Source organism: Amblyomma americanum, chromosome 1 (genome assembly GCF_052857255.1).
Source record: "Amblyomma americanum isolate KBUSLIRL-KWMA chromosome 1, ASM5285725v1, whole genome shotgun sequence".
NCBI lineage: Eukaryota > Metazoa > Arthropoda > Arachnida > Ixodida > Ixodidae > Amblyomma > Amblyomma americanum.
In genome coordinates this window covers 299,093,312-299,111,237 of record NC_135497.1, presented here as the reverse complement: position 1 = coordinate 299,111,237, position 17,926 = coordinate 299,093,312, and the positions used below count along the sequence as shown (strand labels likewise).

At 55.9% G+C, this 17,926-nt stretch overlaps 3 protein-coding genes across 3 annotated transcripts; all 3 read right to left on the bottom strand.

The window, feature by feature from the left end:
* Nucleotides 1-1,965: 1,965 nt before the first annotated feature.
* LOC144119362 (neprilysin-1-like) lies at nucleotides 1,966-4,212 on the bottom strand. The gene has a single exon (XM_077652005.1). It carries the CDS (start codon nucleotides 4,210-4,212, stop codon nucleotides 1,966-1,968), a length of 2,247 nt encoding a protein of 748 aa, XP_077508131.1.
* Nucleotides 4,213-8,332: 4,120 nt separating this feature from the next.
* LOC144119353 (endothelin-converting enzyme 2-like) lies at nucleotides 8,333-10,636 on the bottom strand. Its single transcript, XM_077651998.1, has one exon. The coding sequence runs from the start codon at nucleotides 10,634-10,636 to the stop codon at nucleotides 8,333-8,335; it is 2,304 nt and encodes a 767-aa protein (XP_077508124.1).
* Nucleotides 10,637-14,637: 4,001 nt separating this feature from the next.
* LOC144119344 (endothelin-converting enzyme 2-like) lies at nucleotides 14,638-17,046 on the bottom strand. Its single transcript, XM_077651991.1, has one exon. It carries the CDS (start codon nucleotides 17,044-17,046, stop codon nucleotides 14,638-14,640), a length of 2,409 nt encoding a protein of 802 aa, XP_077508117.1.
* Between the last annotated feature and the right edge of the window lie 880 nt (nucleotides 17,047-17,926).

Here is a 17,926-nt window from a genome sequence, read left to right as displayed (position 1 = left end):
GGCTACATCCTGTTCTCATTAACATCTCAGCCATATAATACACATCTGAAGTGGACATCCAACCTACAACCGCGCGGGAAAGTTGGCGAGCCCTTTCCAGTGACATTTTGAAACACTAGCCCTCCTCCGTGTCGCACGTCTGCGTATGTCCGTTAAGAGCTGGCTGTTGGTTAGATTTATCCAGACGTCATGGTGATAACGGTAGAGTCCAGTCAGCAGTGTCCCTCCGGTGGGCCAGGAAGCTCTGCCATCCGGGCAATTCCCGCGAGCGTCGGCAGCCCGCGGTGGGGCCAAGTGGGTGGGACCGGTGTAAATAATAATAATAATAATTGGTTGTTGGGGAAGGGAAATGGTGCAGTGTCTGTCTAACATCTCGGCGGAGTCCTGGACCGTGCCGTGTGGGAGGGGATGAAGGAGGGACTGAGAGAAGAGGTGCCGTAGTGGAGGGCTCCGGAATGGTTTCGGCCACCTAAGGATCTTAGACGTGCGCTGGCGTCGCACAGCACACGGGCGCCTTGGCGTTACGCCTCCTTCGAAACGCGGCCGCCGCGGTGGGGTTCGAACTCGGGAGCTCCGGATCAGTGGCGGTGGTGGAAACATTATTGCTAAATACAGAGGGGGGCAAGCCCCCTAACATGGCACGAGGCAGCCCTTAGGGGGCTGCCCTTACAGGGAAAAGGACAGCCCTTGGAGGGCTATCCGCTTCAGGGTGTCGGTAATTATCCGGCGCTGGTCAGCAGCAGCGGAGCTGGCCAGGAGAGTCTCCCTGTATGACTCCGCCATGGTTGGGCATGGATGGTGTGGGAAGGTACGACATGTGAGGAGGACATGAAGGAAGTCCCTCGGTTTCCCGCAGAGCTTACAAGAAATAATGAATTGATCGGGGTAGCCGGCATGAAGGAGAATAAGGTAAGGAGCAGTTCGGGTCTGGAGTCGGCACCAGTGGGAGGCCTGGATTCACTAGCCCAGCGCCCTAACCACTGAGGTACTGGGGCAAGTCGAAAATGAAACTAAAATTGAAAATCTGTTTGAGGAAAGGAAAACAAAATTGAAAATTGGTTTTGAGGAAATGAAATGACGCAGTAACTGTCTCTCATCTCGGTGGACACCCGAACCGCGCCATAAGAGAAGGGATTAAGGAGGCAGTGGAAGAAAGGGAGAGGTGCCGTAGTGGAGGTCTCGGTAATGATTCAGACGACCTGGGGATCTTTTAACCTGCACTGACATCGCGCAGCACGCGGGCGCCTTATGCGTTTAACCTCCCCTGAAACGCGACCTCAAATGGTACGAAACACGTATATGGCTTAATATAACCCTAATTATTATAGGCCCCAGCTACTGTTACCTGGCAACATCAGGCAGTATTCTCAACCTAAAACCAAGACTCTTGATACATGAAACAGTGCGTGTGGTGTGGGTGCTACGCCACGATGTGCCAAGTCGCCTGGGGCTATGAAAAAAGCCCTTTACTACACAAGATAACTAGCCCTTGTTTAGAGCAATAGGAGCCCTCCTGACTGAGAAAAAGAATGAGTTCATAGACAGTTTATGCTGGTGACTAGGTTGACCACTGAAACTCCAAATATATCTCTCCCCCACCCTTATGCCTTTTCTCTTCCCAAATTAACGTGTTTACTACTACTACTTCAAGAGCACGAACACAGAAGCACAGTTGCGCGCACAAGTGCGCAGACTTTAATGTTTCAAGCCAAATGGTTTTTGGCAGCGAACATCTTGCGTCGATTCGTTCGAGCAACGACAGCTTAAAAAATATGGCAGCTAGCAGCCACCACAAAATTCTCTCATAAAACGGGGGGCTGTCAGACCATATGCCCCGCGAGACCCGTCGGCGCCAGTGTCAACGGATCCTGGTCGTCACTGCCACTCCTGCGTGCCGGTGGCCTCGTCCAGGACGTCACTGCGCCGTCAGCACCAACATTCGCACTCGCATTCGTAGACGCACTTTTACCGGCATCTTCCGCTCTCACCCCCATTTTTACGGGCAGCCCGCTGGTCGCTGGCGTCGAAGAAGCCGCACCGTAGCGCTGGATTCATGGGCGAGGCCACGGGACACGTAAATGCGGTGGCGAACTCGCGGACGTTCTTCAGCGGCAGTCTGCAGGACCGCTGTGTTCGCTCGCTGGGCCCGCGCGCGCAGGACGCTTCGCAGAAGGCGACGAAGAAGGCCTGATCCTCTGACAGTCCCAGGAAAGTGCGCCGCCTCTGATGAATCCGCGTAACCTGGTCGGCGATACAGCGCGACGCGTTGAAGGCCTGGTACGCTATCTCGATGGCAGCGACCCCCTCGAAGGCCTGCACACCTCCTTCGGCTCCACTGGCGGCAGTCGCTGGGCACGCTGTCCTCCGCTCGTAGTCCCGGTACGAGGACTTTCCCCACCAAAGACCGGAGGTGGAACCGCGACCGTCCAGGAGGACGCCTCGTGGGTCGAACGCCCGGGCCAGGGCAGCGGCAAAGTGGGCTCCGAGGCCTCCCATGTTGACAGCGAGGCCCACTCCCTCCACGAACAGCGGTCTGCGCAGCGCGTGAAGCGAGACAGCCAGCTCGTTTAGGTAATAGTGGCAGCGGAACAGGGCCCGCGGCGGCTGCAAGTCTCCAGGGTAGAAGGCGTCGGCCACATCCCACTGCCTGTCAAGGAGCGCTCGGCGAGCCGACAACGCGTCAAGCCAGTACCGCAACACAGCACCGTCCTCTCTGGGCTCAGGGAAGTCCTCCAATATGGCGGCCACCTCCGATGCATTGAGGTAGGAGTCGGAAGGCCAGAGGGATGTGTTCATGCGGCGCAGCTTGTCGACGGCGGCCGCTCGGCTCTCAGCGTCGATCCAAGATGTCTTCAGGAAGAGGTTGATGGCCGTCTTAGTGATGGTCATCAGAATGGCGTCCACTGAGGAGCGCCAGTGAAGCGGGTAGGTAGTGTTTATGTAGCCGGAGAGGAGGGTTACTCCGAACGCTCTGTGTGTGGCCCAGAAACAGTCGGCGCTCCGCATATCTCTCATCTCGTACGCCGTGGGTCGACCCGGAAGTGCCGAGTCGGCCATCCATCCGATCATCTGCACCAGCGACCATGTCAGCTGGTGTAGCACCACCTCAGCAGAAAGCGAACTCAGCAGATAACCGACTGCCTGCAGCAGCTTCACGTTCGTGGCGATGACGCGGTCAGCCTCGGTCACCCTGAGAGCTTTGTTGAGCTGCCAGTTGAGGAGAGTGACCCACTGGGCGGTGGCCAGGCGAGGAGTGGCCAAACTCTGCATCTGCTTCAGCGGGAAGGCCAGTTCGTTCTGGCCACCAGACACCGAGCCGGACAGGGCAATGACGATCGTTGACTCATAACGGCGCAGCTCCTCCACTTCCTTGTCGCTCATGGCCGCGAAGCTTCTCGCACGAAGGGCGTCGTGAAAGCGACGCACGCGTGCTTTGTACACTCCCCGCGTTACCATGGTGTCCAGAGCCCGCTTCCAATCGTAGGACACGATGCCGGACCCCACGCGCACCTGCCGTTGGTTGCGGCCCGGTATGGGTGAGACACGAACCGAGAACCACAGGCCCAGGTTCCAGTTGATGTCCAGGTCCAGGAGTACGTCCAGAGGCTGCGCGGGCGCCGTAGTGCGCTCAGGCCAGGACAGTGACCGGTTGGCAAGGAACTCGGTCAGCAAAGCGGCATCCCTGGTACTGCTACCACTGTGCAGGCAGACCTGGTACGCCCGCTCAGCTCGGTTAATGCACAGTACCGGACGCGAATCGGGCAAAAGGACTTTCCCGGTTGGCAGCACCATTTTGTTTGAGGCGTCGCTCACGGCCTCCAGGTACCGGATGGCGTCTTGCTGGGCCACGGCCAGGAGGTCTCGGAAGACAGTCTCTGACTTGGCTGCGCGAGGATGCCAAGCGCCACACGCGAAGCGGTAAAAGTCGCCGCACGGGGCCGCGCTCCGGTTCAGGGAGTCCTTGAGGCGACGGAAGTGCGCCATGCAGAGCTTGGAGTTGCAGGTGTTCCACGAGCTGCGTCCCATGCCAAAGACGCCGCTTCCTTCGGAGCCTCTCCGATGACGGAGCACAGAGAGGCCGATGGTGATGGCGCTTAGCGTCAGTGCCACTCCCAGGAATGATGACAGCAGGGGACCTAGAGGCACCGCCCTTTGGCGCCGGTCTAGTCCTCCGCTCGTCGTCGAAGGCGCCTCGCAGCCTTCGCCAGCCATTCGAGACCACATTCTTTGTGCCCACTACTCGTGACGACGTGGAACAGTCAGCTGTCCGTTCATGGCTCCTCGGGGCTTCGAATCGTACGTGTGATCTGCTCGTGTGCGCGGGGCGTCCCTCGTGCTGCCGAACGAAGCGCTTGCATCTCGTGCCGGTTCCGCTTCTTTCTTTCCTGTTCCTCACGTGGTACGCTCACATTTGCTGCATTGATATGTCATACAATGCGTTGATAATCAACCGACCGTGGCCAAACATTAGTTCTTTTTTGCAAAGCGTGTTGGTGAACCACAGCACCGTTTCCTTGATGATTTTGGGACCGGGTTTCGCAGAACGCGATATCCATCGGTGTTCCATCTGAATCCGCCGCATTGGCTCAGTGGTTAGAACGCTCGGCTACTGAGCCGGGTTCGAACCCGACCGTGGTGGCCGTGTTTCGATGGAGGCGAAACGCTAAGGCGCCCGTGTGCTGTGCGATGTCAGTGCACGTTAAAGATCCCCAGGTGGTCGAAATTATTCCGGAGCCCTCCACTACGGCATCCCTTTCTTCCTTTCTGCTTTCACTCCCTCCCTTATCCCTTCCCTTACGGCGCGGTTCAGGTGTGCAACGATATATGAGACAGATACTGCGCCGTTTCCTTCCCCAAAAACCAATTACTAATATTATTGGTCCACGTTCGGAACCGGCCTGGGACAATGCCAAAATTGGCTTGGCCCACCCAAGGAAATTCAAAAATGAAGTGACCCACGTTCGGAAAGTACCTGAGTCACTCCAAAAAAGGGTTTATTAATAATAATAATTGGTTTTGGGAGAAAGGAAATGGCGCAGTATCTGTCTCATATATCGTTGGACACCTGAACCGCGCCGTAAGGAAAAAGATAAAGGAGGGAGTGAAAGAAGAAGGGAAGAAGAGGTGCCGTAGTGGAGGGCTCCGGAATAATTTCGACCACCTGGGGATCTTTAACGTGCACTGACATCGCACAGCACACGGGCGCCTCAGCGTTTTTCCTCCATAAAAACGCAGCCGCCGCCGTCGGGTTCGAACCCGGGTAACTCCGGATCAGTAGTCGAGCGCCCTAACCACTGAGCCACCGCGGCGGGGCTAAAAGGGTTTGACCCAACCCCAAAATTCGGGTGGCCTAGCGTGCTTTCGCAGAATATGTCGTGCATAGGAATGCTAAACCACCAGCCATATTTGTTTACTCCTTCGGAGAGTACATGTGTAAAGTGCTTTTGCCCAACGCCAACCGCAAGCTCATCGACTTCGGTCTATTGCCTCCGAACCACGTCAGGCACGAATAGCAAACAACGAGTTTTAAGTGTGCACTAAGCATTTTCCTCAGCCATTTCTTGCGTCTTATTAAACCCCATGGCTACTTGGCACTGTATGAGATAATAAATGTGGCATCTGTCATAAAATTCCCCCATTGGCTAGAAGAACGGACGTCACCGGACCGAATGATTCTCATTGGCTGGAGACAAGTGGCGTCATTCGAAGCTGGTGCCTCAATTGGCCTGCGATCGTTACGTCCGTGCTCACGCAGTCCCCTTGCTAAAGCAAAATTCACCGGTACACGCCGTAACACACAGAGCGAATATCCAAACACTACAAAGAACACCAGGGAAAGTTCCGCTATCTTCTTTCTGAGGAAGAGGAACATTTGTGAAGCTGTGAATTTTTAAGCTAGGTATTTAAGGTAGCTTCTAACAGGGAGCATTCGCGGAGCTGTAGAACGCGCATGCACACACCCACAGGCTCAACACGCTGCTGCGTCACATGCGTGACTTCGCAACGGCGTTCGAGTGCCCGCCTACCAGCGCGATCGACCTGCAGCCGCCAGAATACTGCGTGCCGTGGCCGTACACGGAGCGTTACATCATACGGCCCACCGGCGCGTTCTCCACGACCGCCGGAGACGTCACCGCTGCGACCACGTGATCTGTGCCAGGCTGCGCCGTGTGGTCACCAATTGCAGTGGCTATTGGAGCAATACTGTCAATTTCGTACATGAAATTAGGTTTCGCTTTGAGGAATCACTTACCAAGCTAAATAATTTAACATCACAGAACAGAAAGATCAGAAAACCTAACTAACCCTGAAATGATATAATATAAAATTTTGTTAAGTAATACAGAGCTCCCATGCTTTTGGTCCCCCGTGTTAAAAATGTAAAGGGCCCTGAAACAACTTTAGAGGAAAGTAAGTTCGCTCAGTGGCTACATCCTGTTCTCATTAACATCTCAGCCATATAATACACATCTGAAGTGGACATCCAACCTACAACCGCGCGGGAAAGTTGGCGAGCCCTTTCCAGTGACATTTTGAAACACTAGCCCTCCTCCGTGTCGCACGTCTGCGTATGTCCGTTAAGAGCTGGCTGTTGGTTAGATTTATCCAGACGTCATGGTGATAACGGTAGAGTCCAGTCAGCAGTGTCCCTCCGGTGGGCCAGGAAGCTCTGCCATCCGGGCAATTCCCGCGAGCGTCGGCAGCCCGCGGTGGGGCCAAGTGGGTGGGACCGGTGTAAATAATAATAATAATAATTGGTTGTTGGGGAAGGGAAATGGTGCAGTGTCTGTTTAACATCTCGGCGGAGTCCTGGACCGTGCCGTGTGGGAGGGGATGAAGGAGGGACTGAGAGAAGAGATGCCGTAGTGGAGGGCTCCGGAATGGTTTCGGCCACCTAAGGATCTTAGACGTGCGCTGGCGTCGCACAGCACACGGGCGCCTTGGCGTTAGGCCTCCTTCGAAACGCGGCCGCCGCGGTGGGGTTCGAACTCGGGAGCTCCGGATCAGTGGTGGTGGTGGAAACACTATTGCCAAATACAGAGGGGGCAAGCCCCCTAACATGGCACGAGGCAGCCCTTAGGGGGCTGCCCTTACAGGTAAAAGGACAGCCCTTGGAGGGCTATCCGCTTCAGGGCGTCGGTAATTATCCGGCGCTGGTCAGCAGCAGCGGAGCTGGCCAGGAGAGTCTCCCTGTATGACTCCGCCATGGTTGGGCATGGATGGTGTGGGAAGGTTAGACATGTGAGGAGGACATGAAGGAAGTCCCTCGGTTTCCCGCAGAGCTTACAAGAAGAAATGAATTGATCGGGGTAGCCGGCATGAAGGAGAATAAGGTAAGGAGCAGTTCGGGTCTGGAGTCGGCACCAGTGGGAGGCCTGGATTCACTATCCCAGCGCCCTAACCACTGAGCTACTGGGGCAAGTCGAAAATGGAACTAAAATTGAAAATTTGTTTGAGGAAAAGAAAACAAATATGAAAATTGGTTTTGAGGAAATTAAATGACGCAGTAACTGTCTCACATCTCGGTGGACATCCGAACCGCGCCATAAGAGAAGGGATTAAGGAGGCAGTTGAAGAAAGGGAGAGGTGCCGTAGTGGAGGTCTCGGTAATGATTCAGACGACCTGGGGATCTTTTAACCTGCACTGACATCGCGCAGCACGCGGGCGCCTTATGCGTTTAACCTCCCCTGAAACGCGACCTGAAATGGTACGAAACACGTATATGGCTTAATATAACCCTAATTATTATAGGCCCCAGCTACTGTTACCTGGCAACATCAGGCAGAATTCTCAACCTAAAACCAAGACTCTTGATACATGAAACAGTGCGTGTGGTATGGGTGCTATGACACGATGTGCCAAGTCGCCTGGGGCTATGAAAAAAGCCCTTTACTACACAAGATAACTAGCCCTTGTTTAGAGCAATAGGAGCCCTCCTGACTGAGAAAAAGAATGACTTCATAGACAGTTTATGCTGGTGACTAGGTTGACCACTGAAACTCCAAATATATCTCTCCCCCACCCTTATGCCTTTTCTCTTCCCAAATTAACGTGTTTACTACTACTACTTCAAGAGCACGAACACAGAAGCACAGTTGCGCGCACAAGTGCGCAGACTTTATTGTTTCAAGCCAAATGGTTTTTGGCAGCGAACGTCTTGCGTCGATTCGTTCGAGCAACGACAGCTTAAAAAATATGGCAGCTAGCAGCCACCACACAATTCTCACATAAAACTGGGGGCTGTCGAACCATATGCCCCGCGAGACCCGTCGTCGCCAGTGTCAACGGATCCTGGTCGTCACTGCCACTCCGGCATGCCGGTGGCCTCGTCTAGGACGTCACTGCGCCGTCAGCACCAACATTCGCACTCGCATTCGTAGACGCACTTTTACCGGCATCTTCACTCTCACCCCCATTTTTACGGGCAGCCCGCTGGTCACTGGCCTCGAAGAAGCCGCACCGTAGCGCTGGATTCATGGGCGAGGCCACGGGACACGTAAATGCGGTGGCGAACTCGCGGACGTTCTTCAGCGGCAGTGTCCAGGACAGCTGTTGTCGCTCGCTGGGCCCGCGCGCGCAGGACGCTTGGCAGAAGGCGACGAAGAAGGCCTGATCCTCTGACAGGCCAAGGAAAATGCGCCGCCTCTGATGCGTCCGCGTACCCTGGTCGGCGATAGAGCGCGACGCGTTGAAGGCCCCGTACGCTATCTCGATGGCAGCGACTCCCTCGAAGGCCTGCACACCTCCTTTGGCTCCACTGGCGGCAGTCGCTGGGCACGCTGTCCTCCGCTCGTAGTCCCGGTACGAGGACTTTCCCCACCAAAGACCGGAGGAGGAACCGCGACCGTCCAGGAGGACGCCTCGTGGGTCGAACGCCCGGGCCAGGGCAACGGCGTAGTGGGCTCCGAGGCCTCCCATGTTCACAGCGAGGCCCACTCCCTCCACGAACAGCGGGCTGCGCAGCGCGTGCAGCGAGACAGCCAGCTCGTTTAGGTAATAGTGGTAGCGGAACAGGGCCCGCGGCGGCAGTAAGTCTCCAGGGTAGAAGGCGTCGGCCACATCCCACTGCCTGCCAAGGAGCGCTCGGCGAGCCGACAACGCGTCCAGCCAGTACTGCAACACAGCACCGTCCTCTCTGGGCTCAGGGAAGTTCTCTAATATGGCGGCCACCTCCGATGCATTGAGGTAGGAGTCGGAAGGCCAGAGGGAGGTGTTCATGCGGCGCAGCTTGTCGACGGCGGCCGCTCGGCTCTCAGCGTGGATCCAAGATGTCTTCAGGAAGAAGTTGATGGTCGTCTGAATGATGGTCATCAGAATGGCGTCCACTGAGGAGCGCCAGTGAAGCGGGTAGGTAGTGTTTATGTAGCCGGAGAGGTGGGTTACTCCAAACGCTCTGTGTGTGACCCAGAAACAGTCGGCGCTGCGCATATCTTCCATCTCGTACGCCGTGGGTCGACCCGGAAGTGCCGAGTCGGCCATCCATCCGATCATCTGCACCAGCGACCATGCCAGCTGGTGTAGCACCACCTCAGCAGGAAGCGAACTCAGCAGATAGTCGACTGCCTGCAGCAGCTTCACGTTCGTGGCGATGACGCGGTCAGCCTCGGTCACTCTGAGAGCTTTGTTGAGCTGCCAGTTGAGGAGAGTGTCCCACTGGGCGGTGGCCAGGCGAGGAGTGGCCAAATTCTGCATCTGCTTCAGCGGGAAGGCCAGTTCGTTCTGGCCACCAGACACCGAGCCGCACAGGGCACCGACGATCGTTGACTCATAACGGCGATGCTCCTTCATTTCCTTGTCGCTCATGGCCGCGAAGCTTCTCGCACGAAGGGCGTCGTGAAAGCGACGCACGCGTGCTTTGTACACTCCCCGCGTTACCATGGTGTCCAGAGCCCGCTTCCAATCGTAGGACACGATGCCGGACCCCACGCGCACCTGCCGTTGGTTGCAGCCCGGTATGGGTGAGACACGAACCGAGAACCAGAGGCCCAGGTTCCAGTTGATGTCCAGGTCCAGGAGTACGTCCAGAGGCTGCGCGGGCGCCGTAGTGCGCTCAGGCCAGGACACAGACCGGTCGGCAAGGAACTCGGTCAGCAAAGCGGCATCCTTGGTACTGCTACCACTGTGCAGGCAGACCTGGTGCGCCCGCTCAGCTAGGTTAATGCGCAGTACCGGACGGGAATCAGGCAAAAGGACTTTCTCGGTTGGCAGCACCATTTTGTTTGAGGCGTCGTTCACGGCCTCCAGGTACCGGATGGCGTCTTGCTGTGCCACGGCCAGGAGGTCTCGGAAGACGGTCTCTGACTTGGCTGCGCGAGGATGCCAAGCGCCACACGCGTAGCGGTAAAAGTCGCCGCACGGGGCCGTGCTCCGGTTCAGGGAGTCCTTGAGGCGACGGAAGTGCGCCATGCAGAGCTTGGAGTTGCAGGTGTTCCACGAGCTGCGTCCCATGCCAAAGACGCCGCTTCCTTCGGAGCCTCTCTGATGACGGAGCACAGACAGGCCGATGGTGATGGCGCTGAGCGTCAGTGCTACTCCCAGTAATGATGACAGCAGGTGACCTAGAGCCACCGCCCTTTGGCGCCGGTCTAGTCCTCCGCTCGTCGTCGAAGGCGCCTTGCAGCCTTCGCCAGCCATTCGAGACCACATTCTTTGTGCCCACCACTCGTGACGACGTGGAACAGCCAGCTGTCCGTTCATGGCTCCTCGGGGCTTCGAATCGCACGTGTGATCTGCTCGTGTGCGCGTGGCGTCCCTCGTGCTGTCGAACGAAGCGCTTGCATCTCGTGCCGGTTCCGCTTCTTTCTTTGCTGTTCCTCACGTGGTACGCTCACATTTGCTGCATTGATATGTCATACGATGCGTTGATAATCAACCGACCGTGGACAAACATTAGTTCTTTTTTGCAAAGCGTGTTGGTGAACCACAGCACGGTTTACTTGATGATTTTGGGACCGGGTTTCGCAGAACGCGATATCCATCGGTGTTCCGTCTAAATCCGCCGCGTTGGCTCAGTGGTTAGAACGCTCGGCTACTGAGCCGGGTTCGAACCCGACCGTGGTGGCCGCGTTTCGATGGAGGCGAAACGCTAAGGCGCCCGTGTGCTGTGCGATGTCAGTGCACGTTAAAGATCCCCAGGTGGTCGAAATTATTCCGGAGCCCTCCACTACGGCACCCCTTTCTTCCTTTCTTCTTTCACTCCCTCCCTCATCACTTCCCATACGGCGCGGATCAGGTGTCCAAGGATATATGAGACAGATACTGCGCCATTTCCTTCCCCAAAAACAAATTATTATTATTATTGGTCCACGTTCGGAACCGGCCTGGGACAATGCCAAAATTGGCTTGGCCCACCCCCAGAAATTCAAAAATGAAGTAACCCACGTTCGGAAAGTACCTGAGTCACTCCAAAAATGGGTTTAAAAATAATAATAATTGGTTTTGGGGGGAAAGGAAATGGCGCAGTATCTGTCTCATATATCGTTGGACACCTGAACCGCGCCGTAAGGAAAAGGATAAAGGAGGGAGTGAAAGAAGAAGGGAAGAAGAGGTGCCGTAGTGGAGGGCTCCGGAATAATTTCGACCACCTGGGGATCTTTAACGTGCACTGACATCGCACAGCACACGGGCGCCTCAGCGTTTTTCCTCCATAAAAACGCAGCCGCCGCCGTCGGGTTCGAACCCGGGTAACTCCGGATCAGTCTTCGAGCGCCCTAACCACTGAGCCACCGCGGCGGGGTTAAAAGGGTTTGACCCAACCCCAAAATTCGGGTGGCCTAGCGTGCTTTCGCAGAATATGTCGTGCATAGGAATGCTAAACCACCAGCCATATTTGTTTACTCCTTCGGAGAGTAAATGTGTAAAGTGCTTTTGCCCAACGCCAACCGCAAGCTCATCGACTTCGGTCTATTGCCTCCGATCCACGTCAGGCACGAATAGCAAACAACGAGTTTTAAGTGTGCACTAAGCATTTTCCTCAGCCATTTCTGCGTCTTATTAAACCCCATGGCTACTTTGCACTGTATCAGATAATAAATGTGGCATCTGTCATAAAATTCTCCCATTGGCTAGAAGAACGGACGTCACCGGACCGAATGATTCTCATTGGCTGGAGACAAGTGGCGTCATTCGAAGCTGGTGCCTCAATTGGCCTGCGATCGTTACGTCCGTGCTCACTCAGTCCCCTTGCTAAAGCAAAATTCACCGGTACACGCCGTAACACACAGAGCGAATATCCGAACACTACAAAGAACACCAGGGAAAGTTCCGCTATCTTCTTTCTGAGGAAGAGGAACATTTGTGGAGCTGTGAATTTGTAAGCTAGGTATTTAAGGCAGCTTCTAACACGGAGCATTCGCGGGGCTGTAGAACGCGCATGCACACACCCACAGGCTCAACACGCTGCTGCGTCACATGCGTGACTTCGCAACGGCGTTCGAGTGCCCGCCTACCAGCGCGATCGACCTGCAGCCGCCAGAATACTGCGTGCCGTGGCCGTACACGGAGCGTTACATCATACGGCCCACCGGCGCGTTCTCCACGACCGCCGGAGACGTCACCGCTGCGACCACGTGATCTGTGCCAGGCAGCGCCGTGTGGTCACCAATTGCAGTGGCTATTGGAGCAATACTGTCAATTTCGTACATGAAATTAGGTTTCGCTTTGAGGAATCACTTACCAAGCTAAATAATTTAACATCACACAACAGAAAGATCAGAAAACCTAACTAACCCTGAAATGATATAATATAAAATTTTGTTAAGTAATACAGAGCTCCCATGCTTTTGGTCCCCCGTGTTAAAAATGTAAAGGGCCCTGAAACAACTTTAGAGGCAAGTAAGCTCGCTCAATGGCTACATCCTGTTCTCATTAACATCTCAGCCATATAATACACATCTGAAGTGGACATACAACCTACAACCGCGCGGGAAAGTTGGCGAGCCCTTTCCAGTGACATTTTGAAACACTAGCCCTCCTCCGTGTCGCACGTCTGCGTATGTCCGTTAAGAGCTGGCTGTTGGTTAGATTTATCCAGACGTCATGGTGATAGCGGTAGAGTCCAGTCAGCAGCGTCCCTCCGGTGGGCCAGGAAGCTCTGCCATCCGGGCAATTCTCGCGCGCGTCGGCAGCCGGCGGTGGGGCCAAGTGGGTGGGACCGGTGTAAATAATAATAATAATAATTGGTTGTTGGGGAAGGGAAATGGTGCAGTGTCTGTCTAACATCTCGGCGGAGTCCTGGACCGTGCCGTGTGGGAGGGGATGAAGGAGGGACTGAGAGAAGAGATGCCGTAGTGGAGGGCTCCGGAATGGTTTCGGCCACCTAAGGATCTTAGACGTGCGCTGGCGTCGCACAGCACACGGGCGCCTTGGCGTTAGGCCTCCTTCGAAACGCGGCCGCCGCGGTGGGGTTCGAACTCGGGAGCTCCGGATCAGTGGTGGTGGTGGAAACATTATTGCCAAATACAGAGGGGGGCAAGCCCCCTAACATGGCACGAGGCAGCCCTTAGGGGGCTGCCCTTACAGGGAAAAGGACAGCCCTTGGAGGGCTATCCGCTTCAGGGCGTCGGTAATTATCCGGCGCTGGTCAGCAGCAGCGGAGCTGGCCAGGAGAGTCTCCCTGTATGACTCCGCCATGGTTGGGCATGGATGGCGTGGGAAGGTAGGACATGTGTGGAGGACATGAAGGAAGTCCCTCGGTTTCCCGCAGAGCTTACAAGAAGAAATGAATTGATCGGGGTAGCCGGCATGAAGGAGAATAAGGTAAGGAGCAGTTCGGGTCTGGAGTCGGCACCAGTGGGAGGCCCGGATTCACTAGCCCAGCGCCCTAACCACTGAGCTACTGGGGCAAGTCGAAAATGAAACTAAAATTGAAAATTTGTTTGAGGAAAAGAAAACAAAATTGAAAATTGGTTTTGAGGAAAAAAAATGACGCAGTAACTGTCTCACATCTCGGTGGACACCCGAACCGCGCCATAAGAGAAGGGATTTAGGAGGCAGTGGAAGAAAGGGAGAGGTGCCGTAGTGGAGGTCTCGGTAATGATTCAGACGACCTGGGGATCTTTTAACCTGCACTGACATCGCGCAGCACGCGGGCGCCTTATGCGTTTAACCTCCCCTGAAACGCGACCTGAAATGGTACGAAACACGTATATGGCTTAATATAACCCTAATTATTATAGGCCCCAGCTACTGTTACCTGGCAACATCAGGCAGAATTCTCAACCTAAAACCAAGACTCCTGATATATGAAACAGTGCGTGTGGTATGGGTGCTACGCCACGACGTGCTATGAAAAAAGCCCTTTACTACACAAGATAACTAGCCCTAGTTTAGAGCAATAGGAGCCCTCCTGACTGAGAAAAAGAATGGGTTCATAGACAGTTAATGCTGGTGACTAGGTTGGCCACTGAAACTCCAAATATATCTCTCCCCCACCCTTATGCCTTTTCTCTTCCCAAATTAACGTGTTTACTACTACTACTTCAAGAGCACGAACACAGAAGCACAGTTGCGCGCACAAGTGCGCAGACTTTAATGTTTCAAGCCAAATGGTTTTTGGCAGCGAACATCTTGCGTCGATTCGTTCGAGCAACGACAGCTTAAAAAATATGGCAGCTAGCAGCCACCACAAAATTCTCTCATAATACTGGGGGCTGTCGGACCATATGCCCCGCGAGACCCGTCGGCGCCAGTGTCAACGGATCCTGGTCGTCACTGCCACTCCGGCGTGCCGGTGGCCTCGTCCAGGACGTCACTGCGCCGTCAGCACCAACATTCGCACTCGCATTCGTAGACGCTCTTTTACCGGCATCTTCACTCTCACCCCCATTTTTACGGGCAGCCCGCTGGTCACTGGCCTCGAAGAAGCCGCACCGTAGCGCTGGATTCATGGGCGAGGCCACGGGACACGTAAATGCGGTGGCGAACTCGCGGACGTTCTTCAGCGGCAGTGTCCAGGACAGCTGTTGTCGCTCGCTGGGCCCGCGCGCGCAGGACGCTTGGCAGAAGGCGACGAAGAAGGCCTGATCCTCTGACAGGCCAAGGAAAATGCGCCGCCTCTGATGCGTCCACGTACCCTGGTCGGCGATAGAGCGCGACGCGTTCAAGGCCCCGTACGCTATCTCGATGGCAGCGACTCCCTCGAAGGCCTGCACACCTCCTTCGGCTCCACTGGCGGCAGTCGCTGGGCACGCTGTCCTCCGCTCGTAGTCCCGGTACGAGGACTTTCCCCACCAAAGACCGGAGGTGGAACCGCGACCGTCCAGGAGGACGCCTCGTGGGTCGAACGCCCGGGCCAGGGCAACGGCGTAGTGGGCTCCGAGGCCTCCCATGTTCACAGCGAGGCCCACTCCCTCCACGAACAGCGGGCTGCGCAGCGCGTGCAGCGAGACAGCCAGCTCGTTTAGGTAATAGTGGTAGCGGAACAGGGCCCGCGGCGGCTGCAAGTCTCCAGGGTAGAAGGCGTCGGCCACATCCCACTGCCTGCCAAGGAGCGCTCGGCGAGCCGACAACGCGTCCAGCCAGTACCGCAGCACAGCACCGTCCTCTCTGGGCTCAGGGAAGTTCTCCAATATGGCGGCCACCTCCGATGCATTGAGGTAGGAGTCGGAAGGCCAGAGGGAGGTGTTCATGCGGCGCAGCTTGTCGACGGCGGCCGCTCGGCTCTCAGCGTGGATCCAAGATGTCTTCAGGAAGAAGTTGATGGCCGTCTGAGTGATGGTCATCAGAATGGCGTCCACTGAGGAGCGCCAGTGAAGCGGGTAGGTAGTGTTTATGTAGCCGGAGAGGTGTGTTACTCCGAACGCTCTGTGTGTGACCCAGAAACAGTCGGCGCTCCGCATATCTTCCATCTCGTACGCCGTGGGTCGACCCGGAAGTGCCGAGTCGGCCATCCATCCGATCATCTGCACCAGCGACCATGCCAGGTGGTGTAGCACCACCTCAGCAGGAAGCGAACTCAGCAGATAGTCGACTGCCTGCAGCAGCTTCACGCTCGTGGCGATGACGCGGTCAGCCTCGGTCACTCTGAGAGCTTTGTTGAGCTGCCAGTTGAGGAGAGTGTCCCACTGGACGGCGGCCAGGCGAGGAGTGGCCAAATTCTGCATCTGCTTCAGCGGGAAGGCCAGTTCGTTCTGGCCACCAGACACCGAGCCGCACAGGGCACCGACGATCGTTGACTCATAACGGCGCAGCTCCTTCATTTCCTTGTCGCTCATGGCCGCGAAACTTCTCGCACGAAGGGCGTCGTGAAAGCGACGCACGCGTGCTTTGTACACTCCCCGCGTTACCATGGTGTCCAGAGCCCGCTTCCAATCGTAGGACACGATGCCGGACCCCACGCGCACCTGCCGTTGGTTGCAGCCCGGTATGGGTGAGACACGAACCGAGAACCACAGGCCCAGGTTCCAGTTGATGTCCAGGTCCAGGAGTACGTCCAGAGGCTGCGCGGGCTCCGTAGTGCGCTCAGGCCAGGACAGTGACCGGTCGGCAAGGAACTCGGTCAGCAAAGCGGCATCCTTGGTACTGCTACCACTGTGCAGGCAGACCTGGTGCGCCCGCTCAGCTCGGTTAATGCGCAGTACCGGACGGGAATCGGGCAAAAGGACTTTCCCGGTTGGCAGCACCATTTTGTTTGAGGCGTCGTTCACGGCCTCCAGGTACCGGATGGCGTCTTGCTGGGCCACGGCCAGGAGGTCTCGGAAGACGGAATCTGACTTGGCTGCGCGAGGATGCCAAGCGCCACACGCGAAGCGGTAAAAGTCGCCGCACGGGGCCGTGCTCCGGTTCAGGGAGTCCTTGAGGCGACGGAAATGCGCCATGCAGAGCTTGGAGTTGCAGGTGTTCCACGAGCTGCGTCCCATGCCAAAGACGCCGCTTCCTTCGGAGCCTCTCTGATGACGGAGCACAGACAGGCCGATGGTGATGGCGCTGAGCGTCAGTGCTACTCCCAGTAATGATGACAGCAGGTGACCTAGAGCCACCGCACTTTGGCGCCGGTCTAGTCCTCCGCTCGTCGTCGAAGGCGCCTTGCAGCCTTCGCCAGCCATTCGAGACCACATTCTTTGTGCCTACCACTCGTGACGACGTGGAACAGCCAGCTGTCCTTTCATGGCTCCTCGGGGCTTCGAATCGCACGTGTGATCTGCTCGTGTGCGCGTGGCGTCCCTCGTGCTGCCGAACGAAGCGCTTGCATCTCGTGCCGGTTCCGCTTCTTTCTTTCCTGTTCCTCACGTGGTACGCTCACATTTGCTGCATTGATATGTCATACGATGCGTTGATAATCAACCGACCGTAGCCATACATTTGTTCTTTTATGCAAAGCGTGTTGGTGAACCACAGCACGGTTTTCTTGATGATTTTGGGAGCGGGTTTCGCAGAACGCGATATCCATCGGTGTTCCATCTGAATCCGCCGCGTTGGCTCAGTGGTTAGAACGCTCGGCTACTGAGCCGGGTTCGAACCCGACCGTGGTGGCCGCGTTTCGATGGAGGCGAAACGCCAAGGCGCCCGTGTGCTGTGCGATGTCAGTGCACGTTAAAGATCCCCAGGTGGTCGAAATTATTCCGGAGCCCTCCACTACGGCACCCCTTTCTTCCTTTCTTCTTTCACTCCCTCCCTCATCACTTCCCATACGGCGCGGATCAGGTGTCCAACGATATATGAGACAGATACTGCGCCATTTCCTTCCCCAAAAACAAATTATTATTATTATTTGTCCACTTTCGGAACCGACCTGGGACAATGCCAAAATTGGCTTGGCCCACCCCTGGAAATTCAAAAATGAAGTGACCCACGTTCGAAAAGTATCTGAGACACTCCAAAAAAGGGTTTTGCCCAACACCAAAATTCGGGTGACCTAGCCTGCTTTCGCAGAATATGTCGTGCGTAGGAATGCTAAACCACCAGCCATATTTGTTTACTCCTTCG